The sequence below is a fragment of the Sphaeramia orbicularis genome, chromosome 12 (genome assembly GCF_902148855.1).
Source record: "Sphaeramia orbicularis chromosome 12, fSphaOr1.1, whole genome shotgun sequence".
In the NCBI taxonomy this organism is placed as follows: Eukaryota; Metazoa; Chordata; class Actinopteri; order Kurtiformes; family Apogonidae; genus Sphaeramia; species Sphaeramia orbicularis.
Genome location: NC_043968.1, coordinates 80242847 through 80264253, shown reverse-complemented (window position 1 = coordinate 80264253; position 21407 = coordinate 80242847). Strand labels below are relative to the sequence as shown.

General features: G+C 37.2%; 1 protein-coding gene across 1 annotated transcript in view; it reads left to right on the top strand.

The window, feature by feature from the left end:
- LOC115429602 (voltage-dependent N-type calcium channel subunit alpha-1B-like) overlaps positions 1-21407 on the top strand; it is a 469655-nt gene that overhangs the window by 356288 nt on the left and 91960 nt on the right. The window contains exons 37-42 of the mRNA XM_030149195.1: positions 1231-1233; positions 1886-2002; positions 6909-6974; positions 15884-15975; positions 16795-16945; positions 18188-18315. Coding sequence (XP_030005055.1) covers positions 1231-1233; positions 1886-2002; positions 6909-6974; positions 15884-15975; positions 16795-16945; positions 18188-18315 — 557 coding nt within the window. The remainder of the gene's footprint in view (positions 1-1230; positions 1234-1885; positions 2003-6908; positions 6975-15883; positions 15976-16794; positions 16946-18187; positions 18316-21407) is intronic.

Here is a 21407-nt window from a genome sequence, read left to right as displayed (position 1 = left end):
TTAAGTCATTAAATAGATTTTGTGAAAATTAAGGCCTTAAATGGCATTAGAAAGCATTAACCCTTAGAGGTCTGAGCCTATTTCAGCTGTTTTTCAGTCCTTTTGGTTTTGCCTTTATATAATTATATAAAGAAATGTTTACTATACCCATGTTTGGTATCTTTTTTTTTTTTCAGCACAACTTCATCTATTTCATCTGCTGATTATTTTTTCACTTTAACCTACTATACCAACACAAAAGGATAAAAAACACACAAAAACAAGAAAAGCACTCGTAGAGCGCAGACCTCCGCCAAGACAGATCTGCCCCCCTCCCCATATTAATACAACTCGACTGACTTCTGGGTAATTTTTGCATTTGGTAAAGAATAGAATAGAATAGAATAGAATAGAATAGAATAGAATAGAATAGAATAGAATAGAATAGAATAGAATTTATTTGCCATTTGCACAGATACATCGCTGCGGTGGCCCAGAGGTGCAACAGCCCAAAAATTATCCACTATAAGAAAAAAAAAGAAAACAGCCCAAAAAATTATCCACTATAAGAAAAAAAAAGAAAACAGCCCAAAAAATTATCCACTATAAGAAAAAAAAAGAACAGCCCAAAAAAAGTATCCAGTATAAGAAAAAAAAAAGAAAACAGCCCAAAAAATTATCCACTATAAGAAAAAAAAAAAGAGAATTGCCCAAAACATTATCCACTGTAAGAAAAAAAAAAAAAAAAAGAGGACAGCCCAAAACATTATCCACTATAAGAAAAAAAAAAAAAAGAGAACTGCCCAAAACATTATCCACTGTAAGAAAAAAAAAAAAAAAAAGAGGACAGCCCAAAACATTATCCACTATAAGAAAAAAAAAAAAAAAAAGAGAACAGCCCAAAACATTATCCACTATAAGAAGGTCCAGGTTTGGTCCACAGGCCGTATGTTTGACACCCCTGCATTAGAGTTGACTTACTGTGTGTTTGTGTGTGGCTAAGAGTCTCTTTTTTTGTGCGACTGTTCTCTTCTCGTGATCATTGGTGTTCTTTTCTGTCTCTTTCTTCTGCTTCTTCCTCTTCTTCCTCTTCTTCTTCTTCTTCTTCTTCTTCATCTTCTTCTTTGTCTTCTTCTTCTCCTTCTGCTTCTTCTCCATCTTCTTCTGCTTTGTTTTTTCTGGTTGTGTGTCTTTCCTGGTGCTGTGCCCTCGCTCTTCTGCCCCTCGCTCTGTCACATCTGACACATCCAGACGGTAAGTGGCTTTTCTTGTCGGCGGCTGATTTTTTTTGTCACTTCCCTTTTGTCAGTGTGGTGCCATTTTCTCCTGCAGGTTAAGGTTTATTGTAGAGCTGCAACCCATTCATCGACTCAAAGTGATCCAAAAAAATCATTCAACCACAATTGTCCTGAATCAAAGCTTTGTTTCCTTCATTCCTCTGCTGTTAAACATTGGTTCCACTCTTGTGTTTCACACAGACGCTTATTGTGACGCACAAAGAAGCTTCAGTTCAGGAAAACTGCAATAGAATATTTCCCTTCAATCAATTCGAGTCGATTAATCAAATCATGAATTTCAAGCACCTAATCGATGAATCGGTTGCAGCTCTAGTCGTACGTAACATAACAGCACCTTCCATTCAAGAACAATATGACTAAATTATAAAGTGTTTTCTCTTTATGTTTACAGCTGTGTTTCTGTAGACTTGCCAAACAAATTGTCATATTATGTTCCTGTCATGTTATTCGATTCGATTTGTGATACATACAAAAGGAAGGAAACATGTATCATAGGAATATGTTTAGAATACATTAATATAAGCCATTGTTTTTCTGAACCTCTAGAATATGACTTAAATTGTTTTCTCTTGTGTGTCTAATGGAGTCGCTGCTTTCTCTTCTTTCAGGATAAAATGATCAACCTGAGTTTCCTGAGGCTGTTCAGAGCGGCTCGACTCATTAAGCTGCTGCGTCAGGGCTACACCATCCGAATCCTCCTGTGGACCTTCGTCCAGTCCTTCAAGGTGAGAAAACACCCACCTGCCTGAGAGTGATGAGCAGATGAATGAGCTGCTGTTGGACTAAGCATGAGGAAAAAGACTGGACACACAGTCACTGAGTTCATTTTAGACCAGTCTGATCTGAAGAGGGTCGGACCAGTCAAATAATAACATTATAATATATAAATAATGTCAAGGCCAAACTTTTCTGTGTGTTTTAGAGCAGCGTTTTTCAACCTTGGGGTCGGGACCCCACGTGGGGTCGCCTGGAATTTGTAGTAATTGATAAAAATAAAAATAAAAACTTCCTCATAAAAAATATAGGTTGAGTTGACAGAGACAATCACACTACATACAAAAACATGACAAACTCCTTAGCTGAAACTGCAGCACTGTGGTTCTGTTTATCTGTCAAATGTTCATTGTGGTCGGTTTCAGATGCTGCAGCTCTTTCATAATTCATAGTTTGAGTTCTTGTTTGTTCAGTATTAATTGTCAGCCTTGTAAATCCAAGCTGGACTGACTGTACATATCCTGACCAAGGAAAATCTAATCCTCCCTTTGTGCAGTAATCTACACCTGGCTTTTCTGCCTCCATCCATAATAATATACATTATATAGACTAAATGTCCTCTAAAATTAATGTTTATTTGCAACATAGTATGGCAAACTATTACATGATCAAAAACAAATTAATTTTAGGAAAAAAAACGTCTCTGTTTTGAATGTCTGGGGTCACCAGAAATTTGTGATGTTAAAATGGGGTCACGAGCCAAAAACGGTTGGGAAACACTGTTTTAGAGAGAAAAAAGTAAAATTATGTCATGAAAATGTTTATGTCTACAAATGATCCTTTAAAAATACGAAGAACATGAAACACCTGAAATTATTAGGAGGAGCTGGAGGTAAAATAAGATGGAATTATGGATTTAAAACACAAACTATTTGAAACATACAATGTCATATTAGAAGTACCAAAAAGTAAAAGAGATAAAAGATGAACTAAAAACAAAGACGTCTACTTAAAAACACATTATAACATGTAAACGATTACAGATTATCAATAAAGTTACTATTGAGCACTGATAGGAAGTCATATATGGACTTTCATTTGGGTCCATGACCTTTGACCTTGAGTGACTTTGAAGGGTCAAACTTGAAGGGTCAAACTCAATCTCACCCATGTCTAGATTTCAACAGCCTTCTCTGAAACTACTGGTCAGTTTCATTTCAAATTTCATATGTCACTTCCTTGGGACAATGTCTACAAAGTTTGGCCACAGATTTGAGCAATTATGATTTTTGGATTTTTGATAAATTTTTGAAATATTAAACAAATTTCCTTTACTTATAATGGTCCGTCCGTATTTTGATGGTTTATAACATGTAAATGGTTCCAGATATCAGTATAGTTCCTATGGATCACTGATAGAAGTCATATATGGACTCTAACTGAATTAGTTGAGTTCTCGTCCAGTCAAAGTCCCGCCCACTTCTATAGTTAGATTGATCTGCATCTAGGGATGTAACGATTACCGGTATAACGATAAACCGCGGTAAAATTGCCAACGGTTAATATTAAATTCTAATTATCATGATAACCGTGTTTGATCACCACACTTTTAGGGGAAAAAACCCTATGTAAAGATCTGCTTTTATGTCAAATATTTGAGTATAGTTTTAATTTATTACAATTTTAATTTTCTATACCTAATACTTGGAACCAATATTCACTTTTAAAGTCTTTGAAAAGGTTCGTCAAGCATCTATGTGTTATTTATGCAATAAATTATATACATTTTTCAAATCAAATATTATATATATTTTTTTGTGTTTTTTGTCCTTTTATGTTTTTATAGTAGGTTAAGGTGAAAAAAGAATAGGCAGATGATATGAATGAAGTTGTGCTGAAAAAAAAACAGATACCAAACATGGGTATAGTAAACATTTGTTTATATAGTATATAAAGACAAATCAAAAGGACTGAAAAATGGACAAAATAGGCTCAGACCACTAAGGGTTAATATTTGAATGTTTCTGCAAACAGAAGGTACATTGTGCCTATTATTTTATTTGTTTTTGTTTTTGTTTTGTTTTTTTAAAATACAACTTGGTTAAATTATTTCAGTGTGTATAAGTACTTTTTGAACATTTTGAGCACAATTTCAATAATACCATGATAATAATGATAACCGTGATTATTTTGGTCACAGTAACCTTGATATGAAATTTTCATATCGTTACATCCCTATCTGCATCCAGACCACAGGACTGGAACATAGAACAGAACCTGAAAACCTCACACATTCAACTGGTTATTGATTCTTGGATTCTTGACAGAACATGACGCTGACACACGGGGACATTGGTCCTATTTTTATATTTCATAAATAAACCAGAGGATGTGGACAGAGACACGACTCAGCCTCTGTGTGCTTTAAAACCGACTGAACAGCTCTGATGTTCACACTGCGCCGCTTGGCTCTAAATCCCCTGGGACGAGTTGAGTTAAATGCAGAGCGCCGGGCCGCAGCACAGGGAATTTATAGCAGGTTTAATGTCAGTGGTGAGAGCTTTTAAGCCCAATGAAAATGGACAGTAGCTGCTGAGTGTTAAAAGGTGGCTATTTAATTACAACAAATGTTCGCCTCCTCCTCGCCGCGGTATAAATAGGCGGTTAAAAGAAACGACGCTGCAGGTCAGGTTGACTGCTCGGGTTCTTAAATAAGCCTGTGAGATCTTACAAGGGCACTGGTCTGCTGTGGAGAATCAGATTTGTCCACATTGATTCAGTGAGAAAGAGCAGATAAACGCAAGAGAAGGAATGTGGTGTATGTTTGGAGATGTTTGAACCAGCGTCGTACAAGTTACAAACGGTTGAATTATAACAGATCTGTCAAACTGTGTTGAGTTCAGGTTCCACATTCAGCCCAGTATGATGAACAGTAAAATAATAGCATAAAAAAACTAAAAACGACACATTTTTGTCTTAGTGCAAATTTTTTTATTTTTTTATTTTTTTTTTACATTTTAGATTATACATTTACATAAACATGTACTTAGACATAAGGAGGCACCAAGGTTATTATCATTAACGAAAACTAACGAAATGACAAAAACTAGAATTGAACAAGTAAGTGTTCAGAGAACGCAAACCTTCGCCAAGCACCCTGAATGATGTGCATGTGTGGATCGACTATTTCTTCTTGAATTCAACAGTTTCCAGGTTGTTCCATACAGCAGAAAAAGCTGAAGCTTGGTACCAGTCATGTGTATGTCAAATTAGATTCAATTCCGATCAATATTTGTTGAGGTCTAATGAAAAATGTGTGGTAAATGGGATTTTCAATGTTAAATGTAAATGTCCACAGAGTCCACATTCCACAGTGGATGTGGACAATTTTGTGCCAGATACAAGATATTGTTCTCAGCTACAGGTGGATCAAATTGGAGGCTAATCGGAGTCGTTTTGAATTTTTTACAAATTTTCGAAAATTGCTCAATGATGAGAGATAGGAATATTTGAGATTTTGTGACCTTGCTGTGACCTTGAACTTTGGCCTACTTGGCCCAAAATGTCATGGGTTGGTCCCAGGGCCTAGGCCTATCTGTGGGGAAGATTTGGTAAAGGTGGGTGGAATAGTTTTCATGTAAAGTTGCTAACAAACAAACAAACACACAAACAAATGAACACACAAAGCAAAGTGATCACAGTACCTCCTGGCGGAGGTAAAAAACATTTTCGTTAACTGAAATAAATAAAAACTATAATTAAAACAAAAAAAAGATAACTAACTGAAACTGTATTGTGTGCTTACAAAACTAAAATTGATAAAAAATTATGGATAAAATTCCCTTTGTTTTCGTCTTTGTCAGTGTCGGACTGATATGAAATCAGTTTATTTAGCTCAAGCAATTTTAGCTGCTGGCACCATACGGTACTTCACAGTCCGTCACTTGACGTCACTTGTGGTTTAGTGGCATCTTCTGGTCCCCACTCTACCTGGAAACATGGAGACTACAGTTGGGAGAAAGTTCTTCATGGGATTTCTTTGAATACGACGGCAAGGAAGATAAAAGATATGAAAAAACTAAACTAAAACAAGAGAAGCAGAAAAGCACTCGGAGAGCGCAGACCTCCGCCAAGACAGATCTGCCCCCCCCCCCCCCACCATCACCACCAAAATGTTATCATATTTTTCCTTATGCCAGTATCAAGATTTCCTGAAAATTTCATGAAAATCCATCCATAACTTTTTGAGTTATCTTGCTAACAAACATGCAAACACACAAAGCAAAGTGATCACAATATCTCCTGGTGGAGGTAGCTAAACATTTAGAAAAAAACGAAAACTAATTAAAACTAGCAAACCTGCTCTAAAAACAAATTCAAACAAACTGAATTAGAGAAAAAAAAAGTCCAAACTAAATAAAACTAAACTATAATGAAAAATCCAAAATTATTTTAACCTTGGGAGGCACACAGACACAATACAAAAAAACAGATATATACAACAAACCTATAAACCTATTAAACACAAAAAAAGAGAAAAGAACAAACAGACAAACAAAAACACTACAACAAAAAACAACAATAATGATAATTTCACATCTTTCTGGGCTGTTATCACAACCAAACATTTGGAAAAGGTAGAGCAGGGGAAAGTTAAATAGTTCAAAACCAAAACTTGCTCAGGCTCTCCACTGGACCATGGAAGTCCAACCAGTAGATCTGGTAAATGCATTTAGTTTGGATTCTCTACATTGATTTGCATTAATATCACAACAGTCTTCTAATGCGAGAGGAAACCCTTGTAACTTCCATAGATGTTTATTTCCTGCTCGGTGTCAGCCCTTTTTTTGTCCTTCAGGTTTGTGGATGTGAGTCCAGTCCATGTGTTGACCTGATGTCCTGTGTTTGTGTCTCCAGGCTCTGCCCTACGTCTGTCTGCTGATTGCCATGCTGTTCTTCATCTACGCCATCATTGGGATGCAGGTGAGTTTGAAGAACACACAAAGGAAGGAAATGACCGGCATCATGTGGAGTCTGAGAGCCCAGCCCAGTCCAAACAAACACACCTCCTGCTTTAACTGTGGAGGCTTCAGCTTCAGCTTCATTAGCAATGTCTTCAAACATCCTCTCTGATGAAACTACTGGTTCAAATTTTTTTTTTTAAATCTATCTTCCTTGGGACAATTTCTACACAGTTTTTTCATAGTTTTGAGAAATTTAGATTTTGAATTGTTGACAAATTTTTGAAACTTGAAAATTTTGCCTTTATTTATAAAGGTCCATATTTTGATGGTTTATAACATGTAAATGGTTCCAGATATTAATATAGTTCCTATTGATCAGTGATAGGAAGTCATATATGGACTTTCATTTGGGTCCGTGACCTTTGACCTTGAGTGACCTTTAAGGGTGTATTCACACCAGGAAAGTCCGATAGTTCACTTGCTTTGGTCCGGACCAAATTTTTTTTTTTTTTTAATTTGGTGCGGTTCGTATTCACACTGTACAGTTTTGTAAGTGGACCAAAATCTGTAAACAAAACCACGTGTGCTGAGGTCGTTCATCCATTGGACAGAAATGAGCAGTGTCCATTAAAGCACTCAGTCCAAAGTGAAAGGACAGAATCATGGAAATTTTGCTGCTGTTTTTGTTATCGTCACAGCGGTTTTTACAGATGCAGACGTCTGCACAAGTGTTTGAGCAGCAAGAGCGTTTGATTCAACGTCAGGTTTACAGTATTGTAGAATTCATTTCTCAATGACGAAGACACAGGGAAAGACAGCTATGGAGGACAGCACTCATGTGTGCACATCATTTTGTGACTGTTGGTCTGATTCACACCAGACAGAACAGGTCTGAAGTGTGAATTCTGCTAGTTTATGAAAAGACTGTTCTCCAAAAGCATTAGTGCTCCGTCCTGCTTACCTATGCGTATCTATCCTATATCACCGTTGAGTTTAACCAGGGACAGAATTCCTTAACGCAGGTAAAGTTTGCTGGGGGTGATGAAGTCGTTTATTATTTTTTATTTCAAGCACAACAGACAAATCTAACCGTCGTCCTAATCATTCTCTCGCTGAACAAGCTGAAAACGTCAGAGTTTTTCTGTGTCCTTTCTAGCAGCTGTGTTATCTGCACATCTGCCCAGATGTCCAAAAGGCAGTGTGTCCCTTCCGAGCTCCAAGTTTGACCATGGCTCATTTTCAGCTCCGTAGTCTATCCTCACTCTGAGCGCTTCTCTGGTAAAACTCTATTGTCCATAATGCTCGACGCACGACGGGAGCTCGTTAGGTACAAAAAACCCAACTGTGTCGGATCGGGTCCGGCCTGCTTTCACACCTCAAACGAACCGCACCAGGGTTCGTATGGAACCGCACCGAGACCACCTCTTCAACTGGGTCTCGGTTCACTTGTTTGGTCCGGAACAGAGTTCGGTGGTTTTTATTCACACCAGCCCAAAAGGTCCGAACCAAGGGAGCAAACGAACTCTGGTCCATTTTAAACGGACCAAACAAGGCAGGTGTGAATACACCCTAAGACTCAAACTCAAGGTCACCAATGTCTACATTTCAACAACCTTCTTCTCCAAAACTAGAAGTCAGATTAATTTCAAAATTTTTATGCAGCATCCTGTGGACAGTTTTGAGAAATTTAGATTTTCAGACTGATCTCATGAAAACACGTTGTATGTTACGCCAGTTTATTGCATTTGGCGTGCTATACAAATGCACTTTCATCCTTTCGCATGTTATTTAATGCTGTTTGATGGCATGTGGTCAAAAATTCAAAAATCTCAACGTGATATCATGAATTGTGTACAGATAACACTTTTAATTGGCGTGTTATCTGTACGCATTATAAGCTTTCAGCGTGTATATTTACACCGCGTAAAATAGCACACCAGTAGCATGATTAGCGGTTAGCGTCAGGGTTAGGTTTAGGGCAGGGCTGTCAAACTCATTTTAGTTCAGTTCCATATTTAGCCCAATTTGATCTCAAGCGGGCCAGACCAGTAAAATAATGACTTAATAACCTATAAATAATGACAAATCCAAGTTTTTGTTTTAGTACAAAAAATGAATCCAATTAAATTATGAAAATATTTACATTTTACAAAAAAGATGTGAATAACCTGAAAAAACAGATATTTCATTTGAAAAATTAGTGCAATTTTCACAATATTATGCCTCGACTTACTATTTATACATGTACATTTACACACAGTGTTACATAAACATTTGGTAACAGGCAGAATATTGTGAAAATTTTGGAGTTTGGAACTAAAATTTGAACAATTTCTATAAATATTACATCTCTTATGAACACAACTACAGATCACAGTGGATCCATAAATGCACCAAACATTTAGTAACAGGCAGAATATTGTTAAAATTGTACATTTCAGGTTGTTCATCTTTGTTTTTATTTATGTATTTATTTGCATTTTATTGTGAAAGAATAGTTTTGTAAATGTAAATATTTTCACAGTGTAATGGTATTTTTTTCACTTAAATTTTTTTCAACATAATTTTTCACAAAGAAAATTTGTCGTTGTTATTATTTATGGGTTATTGTGTTGATTTATTTACTGTAGATCACATTGGTCTGTATGTGGAACCTGAACCAAAATGATTTTTGACAACCTGGACTGTTCAGGTTCATTTTTGCACTTTCATCCTGCAGGGCCGGAATGGAACCTTTGGCGGGCCAGATTTGGCCCCCGGGCCGCATGTTTGACACCTGTGATTTAGGGTTAGCAATTAGTGCGGGTTTAGGGTTAGGGTTAAATCTGTTGCTTTTTTTTCCATCTAATATTCTTATTAAAGGTGCGGGAGACTTTTGTGACCAATTTTTCATCAGATCTGTCAAACCTCAGTCATATCCTCAGTATCATGAATCTGTCAGTCTGTCTGTCATTACTCACCTGAATCTCTTGCATCACGGTGAACAGTTTCTTAGTGCCATCCACCAGAAACAAACCATTTGTTTACAGAGTCGGGAGGGAACTCGGGCATCTTCGGAATTTTGTCACAACGTGCATAGTGGGTTACGGAGGTTCGCGCAGCCACCTGACAGCGGCAGCAGCAGTGACGCCATATGATATTATATTAATGAAACAAACATAACGTGGAAACGGCTGAAACGCGGAAACGGCTGGAGGAATATGCACAGAGGGAAGGCAGCTCCTGCCGTTTCCGCATCGTGTTTGTTCCAGCTGCCACTGTCAGGCGGTTGCGCAAGCCTTCACTTCCCACAATGCACATCGCGACAAAATTCTGAAGATACCCGAGTTCCCTCCCGGCTCTGAATGTAAACACATGGTTTGTTTATGGTGGATGGCACTAAGAAACTGTAATGCAAGAGATTCAGGTGAGTAATGACAGAAAGACTTAAGGCGGCCATACACTGTGCGATTTTAGAGACGATTTCTCACTCGTGCGACTCTTTCTGGGATCAGGCCAGATGTGCCTCTAATCGTGTGTGGTGCTTGGTGCAGTGTACATGGGGTAAGGAGAAGCCATTAACACCTCACAACCCGCAATCGTGTGTTCACAAGGAAAATGGAGCTTTTTGAAATCCTGCTCGCTCCTCGTGAGGGTATCGCACTGTTAAAGCAGTGCCGCGAGCCCATGGGCCTCAAATTGTCACACTGTGCATGCACCAATACAATAATAGCCAGCTACTGTAAGCTAATTCTAAGCTAACAGTAGCTGGCTATTGGCCTAGTGCAGTTTAGCTGTTGCAGCTTCCCTCTAGTTCCCTTTGCTGTAGGACTGACAGCCCATACTGTCCACGTCTGGACAACCAATTCCTGCACCAAACACGTCGTCTTTTCTTCTTTTTTGATTCCCCGCAGGTAATGGCACATATTACCAAAGCAGGTCGTTGGTTTTTGTTTAGCACTACCATTTCGTGACACGCCAATACACAATCGTCAATGCACTTTCGGATCCCTTGGTATTTTAACGTTGTATTTCTGGTTACAACAGTCGAGCGTGTGGTGCGTCCTCTGGTGTATGGTCCTACAGTGTGAGCAGTCAGGTCGCATACGAGCATCAGTCCGTACAGTGTGAGAACATGAATCATGAGCCTGACTGTACGATTGATTCGCACAGTTTGAGATGGAGCTGCGTGCAACGATCGAAATAATCGCACAGTGTATGGCCGCCTTTACAGATTCGTGATACTGAGGATATGACTGAGGTTTGACAGATCTGATGAAAAATTGGTCACTAAAGTCTCCCGCACCTTTAATCATGAAAGTCATGACGTCAAAAAACACTGGTAAAGCCAATTCATCATGTGCTGTGAAACACGTCTTTAACACGTCTAAACAGATGAAGTCGGTGCTCGATGACGACTTTGCTTCTCATGTTTTTCTCATGTTATAAAACTCGTCTCCACCAGGTACTCTCACTTCCACCTAATTGCCTTTTAGTGCATTTACACTCACATTTACACCTGTTCGTGTTGCTGTATTTTACCCTGCTGTTGTTTTCATCACGTTTATAAGTAATATCAGCCACAACAAAAACACATGAAAAGCCTCTATGTCATGCACTGGGTTTAGTTTGCAGGTAATAATGCCACAAAATGAACGTGCACTGTTTTCCTTTTTGGTGCTTTTGATATTTTTTTTATTATTATACGACCGTGACATTCATAAATCCCGCTGCACTCTCTTATGAAATGCCTGGCTTTGTGCTTATTGATCTTGTTGAACACCATATTATTCTTCAACATCATAAGGCTGACCGTGTATAGACTCAAATATCAGCAGCTCATATAAACCCAGGGAATATCTTCTCCAGAAATAAACAAAAAGTAAAAGTCACAGACGACAAATAGAAAAATCTATATAATATCAGTCTCATACAACAGGCAGGAATGCAATAAAACAGCAGCTTGGTAGCCTTAATATAGTAATAATATAGAAATCCTTTGGGGACGGCTTTGTCTAGGTGTCCCCAATCCAGCGACGCTCATCTGTCTGTCAAATAAGCCAACAGCTGAATCGACACATCTGCGAAACAGTCGGAATAAATATTTAATACGTCAGCTTTGCAGAACTGCCATTACTGTGCTATTGCTTCAGATTGCATAATACTGAACAGGTGTTAGCTTACATTAGCCTGTCTCCTAAACTGTGAGCTTCATCATGTTTCCAGACACTCTGTCAATACCGATGATGCAGTGTTTTGCTATTGATAAACACCTGACGTGGGACATTTTCCACTTTTTAACCCATAAAGATCCAAACATCCGCCGTGGACAATAACCATCTACTGATCTAAACTGTCTCATACATGTCGATCCACTCATCCTATTAATGCGTGTCAATAATTGGTGTAAAATACAGTTCTTCATCTTTTCATGGTCATCAGATATGACCCATTTGGACGTTCAGAGGCTCTGAGGTTACCGTGGAAACACAGTCATCTTCTACAACATTGATTCACCAGTAAAACCCATGGAGTTGGATCAGTGACAGCGGATGGACACACTGGGTTTATGTTCAACGATAAATAAAATGAACAAAAATGAATAAAAAATGTGCAAAATAATAAATAACGTGAAAAATGTAAGCAAAACATTGAGTAATATGAAATAAAAAAGTATAAAATAAGCAACTAAATGAAATAAAACAGCCAAAGCCATCAATAAAATGAATAAAACTGAATAAAAAAAATGTACAAAATAATCCATAATGTGAAAAACGTGAACAAAAAATTGACTAATATGAAATAAAAAGTATAAAATAAGCAAGTAAATGAACTAAAACAGCCAAAGTCATCAATAAACTGAACAAAAGTGAATAAAAATCAACACAATAAAAAATAACATGAACAATATAAGCAAAAGAATGACTAATATGAAGTAACAAAGTATAAAATAAGCGACTAAATGAACTAAAACAGCCAAAGCCATCAATAAAATGAACAAAACTGAATAAAAAAAATAACAAAATAATAAATAATGTGAAAAATGTGAGCAAAAAATTGACTAATGTGAAGTAAAAAAAAAAAGTATAAAATACCCAACAAAATAAGCTTAAACATGAATGAATAAAAAATGTACAAAATATGAGTTTTTTTTACACAAACATCTTTTATGTCACTTTTTTCAGTTTTAGTATAATTACCTTTAAATTTGCTCTGTTTTCATGAACATCTAAAATGCATATAGGAAAAGACACTTGTTTTTTATGTTCATTTAATGATATATTTTGTTGAAAAAAGTAACTTTTTCTTCAATTTTCTGTGTTTTAATATAATAACCTTTGAATGAACTTAGAGTTTTCATGACTGTCTAACTTTAATATTGGAAAATACTTTATTCACAGTGAAAAATACAAAACACACAGGATGACATGATAAATGGTTATTATTATTATTATGGGTTACACCTAAAGTAAAAAAAATATATATATAATTTCACATCTTTACCTCCGCCAAGGAGGTTATGTTTTTGCCAGGGTTTGTCTGTCTGTCTGTTTGTCTGTCCGTTAGTGTGCAACATAACTCAAAAAGTTATGGACAGATTTTGATGAAATTTTCAGGGTTTGTTGGAAATGGGATAAGGAAGAAATGATTAAATTTTGGTGGTGATCGGGGGTGGGGGGGGCCCACGGGGGGGCCCATTTCCAACAAACCCTGAAAATTTCATCAAAATCTGTCCATAACTTTTTGAGTTATGTTGCACACTAACGGACAGACAAACAGACAGACAGACAAACCCTGGCAAAAACATAACCTCCTTGGCGCACGGGGGGGGGGCACTGATCAGCCTTGGCGGAGGTCTGCGCTCTCCGAGTGCTTCTAGTTTTGGGCTGTTATAAGAGGTTTTTTTTTCACAAACATCTGTTTTTTGTCACTTTTTTCAGTTTTAATGATGTATTTTGTTGAAAAAAGTCACTTTTTCTTCAGTTTTGTCTGTTTTAATATATTGAGTTTTCATGACTGTCTAACTTAAATATTGGAAAATACATTATTTACAGTGAAAAATGCAAAATACACAGGATGACTTTATGGTAAATGGTGATAAATCATTTAAAAAGGTTAAATAGAGAGAAAAGTCCATTTGGAAACTGACACAAAAGCACCACTGGGTCTTTATGGGTTAATCACTGTTGGTGTGACTGTGAAACTCTTCATATTTTTGCACCGTTCTTATGTTTTCGTTCATTCTCCTCCTGATAATGTGATGCAAACGTTTGGGTTTGCAGTTGTTGTGCACGGTCTAGGTGCTGCATCCATATTTGATTGGTGTGTGGCGTCTCCAGGGTGGAGCCGTCACAGTTTGTAGGCCGGCGGTGCGGACATGCCGAAGGGTGAATGAATATTTCAAACAGGCCTTTGGGTTCTTTACAGACCTACAGCCAGACGTCAGTATTAACAGTTAAACACACCTACTGCTTAAATGTAGTTTTCAATCAAGGCAGCTTCACTGACATGTGGTATGTGTCAGTTTTAATGACGTTTTCTGATCACGCTGGTCTACAAGTTTTTAGAAATGATTTGCTTCAGAGATTAAATGTGCTAAATGTTATGTATTTTAATAAGATTAATTGGAAAATAAATGACAAAAGTGCTGGTTTGCTGATGTTTTCAAGGTATATGATTAAGTGTTATTACACATATATATTAGTTTATGTACATTTATATAATAGTTTTATTAATCTTCCACTAAATAGAACCTGTAAAGTGAATGTATTCTAATGTGCAGACAGTGTTTTGAAGTAGATCTTGTTGCTCTGAGACAAATATTCCTTTTGAGTCAAACCCATTCTCTTGTTAATTCTTGAATTTCACATTTTGACCCAAGGCTGTATCTTGGAAAGTTCAGCCAACCAGCATTTTTGACTTGATTTTTCTTTATCAGTGACTCTCATGTGGTAAAATTTCATTACTTTTATTCTGGAAGCATTTTCCTTGTAGACCAGTGTCATTAGTTACCTCCGCCAGGAGCTATTCTGATCACTTTGTGTCTTTGTTTGCCTGTCTCTGTCTGTCTGTCTGTCTGTTTGTTTGTTTGTTTGTTTGTTTGTTTGTTAGCAACTTTACGGGAAAACTATTCCACCCATCTTTACCAAATCTTCCCCACAGATAGGCCTAGGCCCTGGGACCAACCCATTAAGTTTTGGGCCAAGTAGGCCAAAGTTCAAGGTCACAGCAAGGTCACAAAATCTCATGTTTTCCTGTCTCTCATCATTGAGCAACTTTCGAAAATTCATAAAAAATTCAAAATAACTCCAATTAGCCTCCAATTTGATCCACCTGTAGCTTAGAACTATATCTTGTATCTGGCACAAAATTTTCCACATCCACTGTGGAATGTGGACTCTGGACATTTACATTTAACATTGAAAATCCCATTTACCACACATTTAAAATTATACCTCAACAAATATTGATCGGAATTGAATCTAATTTGACAGACACATGACTGGTACCAAGCTTCAACTTTTTCTGCTGTATGGAACAACCTGGAAACTGTTGAATTAAAAAAGAAATAGTCGATCCACACATGCACACCGTTCAGGGTGCTTGGCGCAGGTTTGCGTTCTCTGAACACTTGTTTTATTCTGTTTTAATCGTCAGGTCCAATCAAACTGAAAGAAGAAACAGGGACATTATACATGAACTCATAGAGCCAGGTCTAGTAAGATCCCAATTTGCGTGCACTAATTTGTCTGCACAGTCTAGAATTTTGCGTGTGAGGTTGATCCGCAGTTTGTGGGTGATTTACTAAGATTGCTTGTGCAAATGCCAACAGGTGCAAAGTCTTGCAGACCGCTCTATTTAAATGAGGATCTGATCTGCCTTGGCAGGTGTCTGCGCTCTCTGAGGTCTTTTCTAGTTTTATTCTGTATCAATCATCTGTTTTTTCAGGTGTTCGGTAACATCGAACTGAATGAAGAAACCGCCATAAATCATCACAACAACTTCCAGACGTTCTTCCAGGCTTTAACCCTCCTCTTCAGGTAATCTTCATGCTTCAGTCCACACCTCTGCCCTTCACTCTCACACAGTGTTGGTTTTTCACGTACTTTAATCCAGGGGTGTCAAAGTCATTTTAGTTCAGGTTCCACATTCAGCCCAATGTAACCAGACAAGTACAATAAACGGCAGAATAACCTATAAATAATCCACATTTTTCTCTTTATTTTACTTTGAAAATTAAATTACTTTATGAAAATTTGAATAACCTGATCAACCATGTACACCCTGAAATATCTTTTTTTTTTAAGTGCAATTTCACCAATATTATGTCACATCTTAATATTAACACAATTTACAGATTATAGTCAGTCTACAAATGCAGAAAACATTTCCAACAGACATTATATTAAAATGTGTTAAAATTGCACGTATTTGTCTTACGAAATGTCAGGTTTCTCATTTTTGTTCAGGTTGGTCAGATTTTATTGTGACAGGATTTGTAAATGTAAAGAATTTCATAATGTAATTTTATTTTTTTCACATTAGACCATGGAGAAAATCTAGTGTTGTCATTATTTATAGGTTATTACCTGCCCCCAAAGGGAAGGCAAGGGGTATTGTTTTTGGTTCGGTTTGTCTGTTAACACTCTAGCAGCAAAACTACAGGTTGAATTCATACCAAATTGGGTTTATAGATTGCCAGTGACCCTGAATAGAACTGATTACATTTCAGGAGCAGTGGGTCAAAGTTCAAAATTTGTGTGAATTTTTAAACTCTTTTTTTTTTTTCCCATTTACTTATAATGGGCTAAATTGCAAATGTCTGTAGCAGCAAAACTGTGGGTCTTTGTGTGTTTCAGGAGTGCGACAGGCGAGGCGTGGCATGAGATCATGTTGGCGTGTCTCAGTAACCGACCGTGTGATAAACTGTCCGGAACTGCAGGGAAAGAGTGTGGAAGTGACTTTGCCTACTTTTACTTTGTCTCCTTCATCTTCCTCTGCTCCTTTCTGGTCAGTATGTCAGAGGTCAGCGGGGGGTTGGAATGGATTTACATCTTTTTATTGTTACTACGCACAGATTTACATATTGATAGAACATCCCCGTGGAGATGTCGTTCCTGCTGTGAGAAGACAATTTAAGCATTCTGCAGAAAAAAAAAAAACTAAATTACTTTTAAACATTCCTCTACATTTTTATAAAAAAAAATATTTAAATATACAACATGCAATGTGTTTGGAGTTTTAAAACAATGTATTCATGAAAGTAAATCACGAGTCACTGTCATCTGTAGGTTAACATAGAATAGAATAGAATAGAATAGAATAGAATAGAATAGAATAGAATAGAATAGGACTCAAAGTAGAACAAAATAAAAATAGACATAAAATATGAATGGACACAATATTAACTATGAACTCAAGTCTGTATAAAAATAGTGCATTTATGTTTAAATAAATATTGAGTAAATATTGCATTGTTATTGTAAGAACAGGGTTATTGCACAAACTTATTCCACATAATTCACATCGTACAGGGTTATTGCACATTACTGGAGGTTTATGCATTCTGCAGTAAAAAAAAAAAAAAAAAAACCTAAATTACTTGTTAAATATTTCTCTGCGTTATTAAAATAAACAGCATGCAATTCATGCACAGTTGATATATACAGACGTTCAGATCAGATTTAATTTATTTGTAATCTGTAGGTTAACATACGATCAGTAACGCAATGAAATGTTGTGGACAAGAAGAACCAGTCAACAAATTTATGTAATCCCACCCCTTCTCCACAAAACAGCCTATTGTTTAGCTTCCTGTCAGCAGAATATGAAAGATCAAGTCTCTTCACCTTTTAATATCAATACTATAATAATAATAATAATAATAATAATAATAATAATAATAATAATACATTTTATTTATAGGCGCCTTTCAGGACACTCGAGGTCACCGTCCAAAGTTGTTAAAAATAAATAAAACACAATTAAAATTACAGACATACATGTATAAAACACATAGGTACATAACACGGCAGTAGATAAAAGTGAAATTATGGAATTGAGTAGGCCTGTCTGAATAAATAAGTCTTAAGCTGGGATTTGAAGGTAGTAACAGAGTCAGAATTTTCTACGTATAAAAAACACAGTCCCACTGAGCAGAGTTAGAGCAAATATCTAACGCTCCACCTCCGCCTCACCTCATTATTAACACGTCATTGATATCTTTTATTTCTGAAACACCGCCTTCACTAGATGCTGAACCTGTTCGTCGCTGTCATCATGGACAACTTCGAGTACCTGACCAGAGACGCCTCCATCCTGGGGCCTCATCACCTGGACGAATTCATCCGAGTGTGGGCGGAGTACGACCCCGCAGCCTGGTAGGTGTGGCCGCTCCATGTCGTATCAAGTGTCAAACTGAGGGAAGGGACTCTGATGGAAATGGGAAGGGTTGAAATAAGGTTCAGTTCAACTCAAAAAACTGTATTTGTGTCCAAGGGGAAAATTTAAAGGCACGTGTGAGCAGCACGATTGAACAACACTTTTATACCACCCAAGAAATCTTTAAAAAATAGCTGAGTGTCGGACCCGATACCTGATACTGGTATCGGTATAGGTGCATCCCTAATAAATAACACCAGTCAGATAAGTGCTTAAAACAACTGAACAGTAGGCCTGTAACGGTACACATACAGAACCAAACCGTTTTGGTACGCACCTGTTCAGTTCGGTACACAGCTGTACTGAAACGCCACAGTATGTTGAGAAAAAGAAAAAGACATGAAAGACATCATTGGATGCGGAACTTTAAATCTGCGCTAGTTCCACACGGACATATTGAAGAAGCGCACATTGACCCGAAATATGAAATAGCAGCTGATATAAAGTTAAGAAAACCCCAACAAATATGATGTGAACCTGGAAGGAAGAGACTGAAGACCCTCCACCATCATTACAGTCCTGTTTGGGATCACTGCGGGTTCAGGTGAAAGACACAAACGAGGAAAGAGGCGCTGATAAGACGGACGTTTGCCACCAATGTCCGGTAGTTGTCATACACTTACACCTGCACTCTCTGTCTGTCTGTCTCTCTTGGCATTGAAAACATGTAAAGTTTCACTTTCGTTTCACGCCAGCGTTAGTTATGGACTGCACCCCCAGGTAAATAACTGCTCATCCCCCAGCTCCAAAAAAAAAAAAAAAGAAAAAAACACAATTCCCCCCTTCTGTGTTTTTGACAAACCGCACCCTGCACATACACAAACATACAACGTGGCCTAAACAGTTTGTTGGTTTATTTTGTTGCCAGTGTTGCTCATCAGTTTGTTTCAACAGAATACCAGTTTGTCCTCTTGTTAATGTTTCCCTTCATGTGGAATTTTTTTTGCTGTTATTTTAATGCAGAATGTGAGCTGACAACTGTGATTTGATTTTTGTTGTTTGTTCAAAACTACCTTTCAGTGAAAAGTGCAAAACTAATGTTTAACCCTTTCATGCACAGTGGTCACTACAGTGGACAGCTATTCTACAGCTGTTCTCTCATATATTCATGGATTTTGTTTCTTTTCATTTTTTTTTAAACACATATCTTTATTAAAGTTTTAAGACACTACATATCATTTCTGACATGAATTGGTGACATTATGTAGCTCTCTCCTGAGCATAAACCCCCAGAATCACAAGCCCTCCACATAATTTTCACACAATTTTTCAGTAAATGCATGTTTCTGTGCGTCAAAAATTAAACGTGTGGTGTCCAGCTGAGTGGTCATTTTTTGCAACTTCATGAAAAATAGGTTCATAAGATTTTTTTTTTTTCGTTATTGTTTTTTTATGTATTTTTTAAAATTTTTAAAATATTTTTTATTTCATTTATTTTCTAAATCTATTTTTCAGACGAAATTTTTCAATCGCATTGTTTTTTTCATGCCTAAAGAGGAATAAAAACACTCAGGAAAACATTTTGATGAAGGTTCTCATAATTCATGCATGAAAGGGTTAAAATACATTTAGTAATATTTTTTAAAATTTTATTTTCTATTTGATTTATAGCAGCAGAATTATATTATTCCTGTTTTTCTATATTCTGTTGTCTCCAAAAACTGGGGGAAAAATGTTCAAAAATTCATAAATGCATTAAAGACATTTTGAGGGGTTTTCTTTCTTCCCGTACCGAACCGAAAAAAAAAAACGAACTATGGCTTTCAAAACCCGAAAACGCACCGAACCGAAAATTTTGTGTACCTTTTACAGGCCTACTGAACAGTTGGAAGGAGTCCATAAGGTGTGAGTTTGTTTTAAGGGATAAAGTCCACAGTTGAGTGTTTAAGGGACCAGTAAAGACCAACAGTTCAGAAGGCTTCTGAGTTCCAGCTGGATGAGTCTGTGACACAGGAAGGGGAAAATCCCAATGGGAGCGGCGGGTGAATGACATTAAGCCTGAGCCGGAGTGGGGGGGTGGGGTGTTGGGGGTGAGGCTGCTGACGAACCCCCTGTCGGCCGGACTGATGCATGTAAATCCAGTGTTCCGCTTGGCGTCCACTCAGTCGTCGTCACTAAGCTGCCGGCACCAAAGCTCCTCAGTCTGTCACCGCCGTGTGAAGACGAGCTATTTCCATCCATCCCTCCACTTTTGCGGGGGGGGGGGGGGGGGGGGGGACGACAGGTTCCTGTGGGTCCCCTCTTCTGCCCCTTCCTTCCGTCTGATAATCTGTAAATGGGCTGGAGGAGAGTACGAGGCCTAATCTGACTCAGATTAAGGCGGCTCAGGTTTCACTGAAGCCTTGTCAGTGAGTCAGGACTCCAGCAGAGGTGAGAGACCGAATACGGAATCTGAAACTGCCTTTACCTGACACACACTGTACGGTGGGGGGGGGTAATTTATGCCTGTGAATATAAACGAGCTGCTGACGGTAACACTGAGCGTATTTTCAGACGCTCCAACACATCACTGCCGTCGTTATCTCCGGCTGCAGCCAGGAGTTTATTATTGGTTTGGAGAGATTTTCAAAAGGAGATGATGAACGGCTGTTATTACCGTTAAACTACACGCGCTGGTGTTTTCTCTGGGAATGCTGGGAAATTAAATGGACTGACTCCGCCTACGCTCTTGGTTTTAAAATGCTTTTAGGTGATTTGAATAGAAGTGAACGGACACACATGACACTGTTCAAATTCAATATGTTTTTTATTTTGTTTTAATTTAATTTTTTTGTTTTGTTTTTTTATTTGATTTGATATTTAAAATGTGTTTTATTTTATTTTTTGTTTTATTTTATTTTGATTTAATTTATTTTTTGTTTCGTTTTATTTATTTTTTGTTTTTGTATTTTTGAAATTGTGTTTTTGTTTGTTTGTTTTGTTTCATTTTGTTTTTTATTTAATTAGATTTTTAAAAATTTGTTTTGTTTTATTTTTTGTTTTGTTTTTTATTTGATTCGATATTTAAAATGTGTTTTGTTTTATTTTTTGT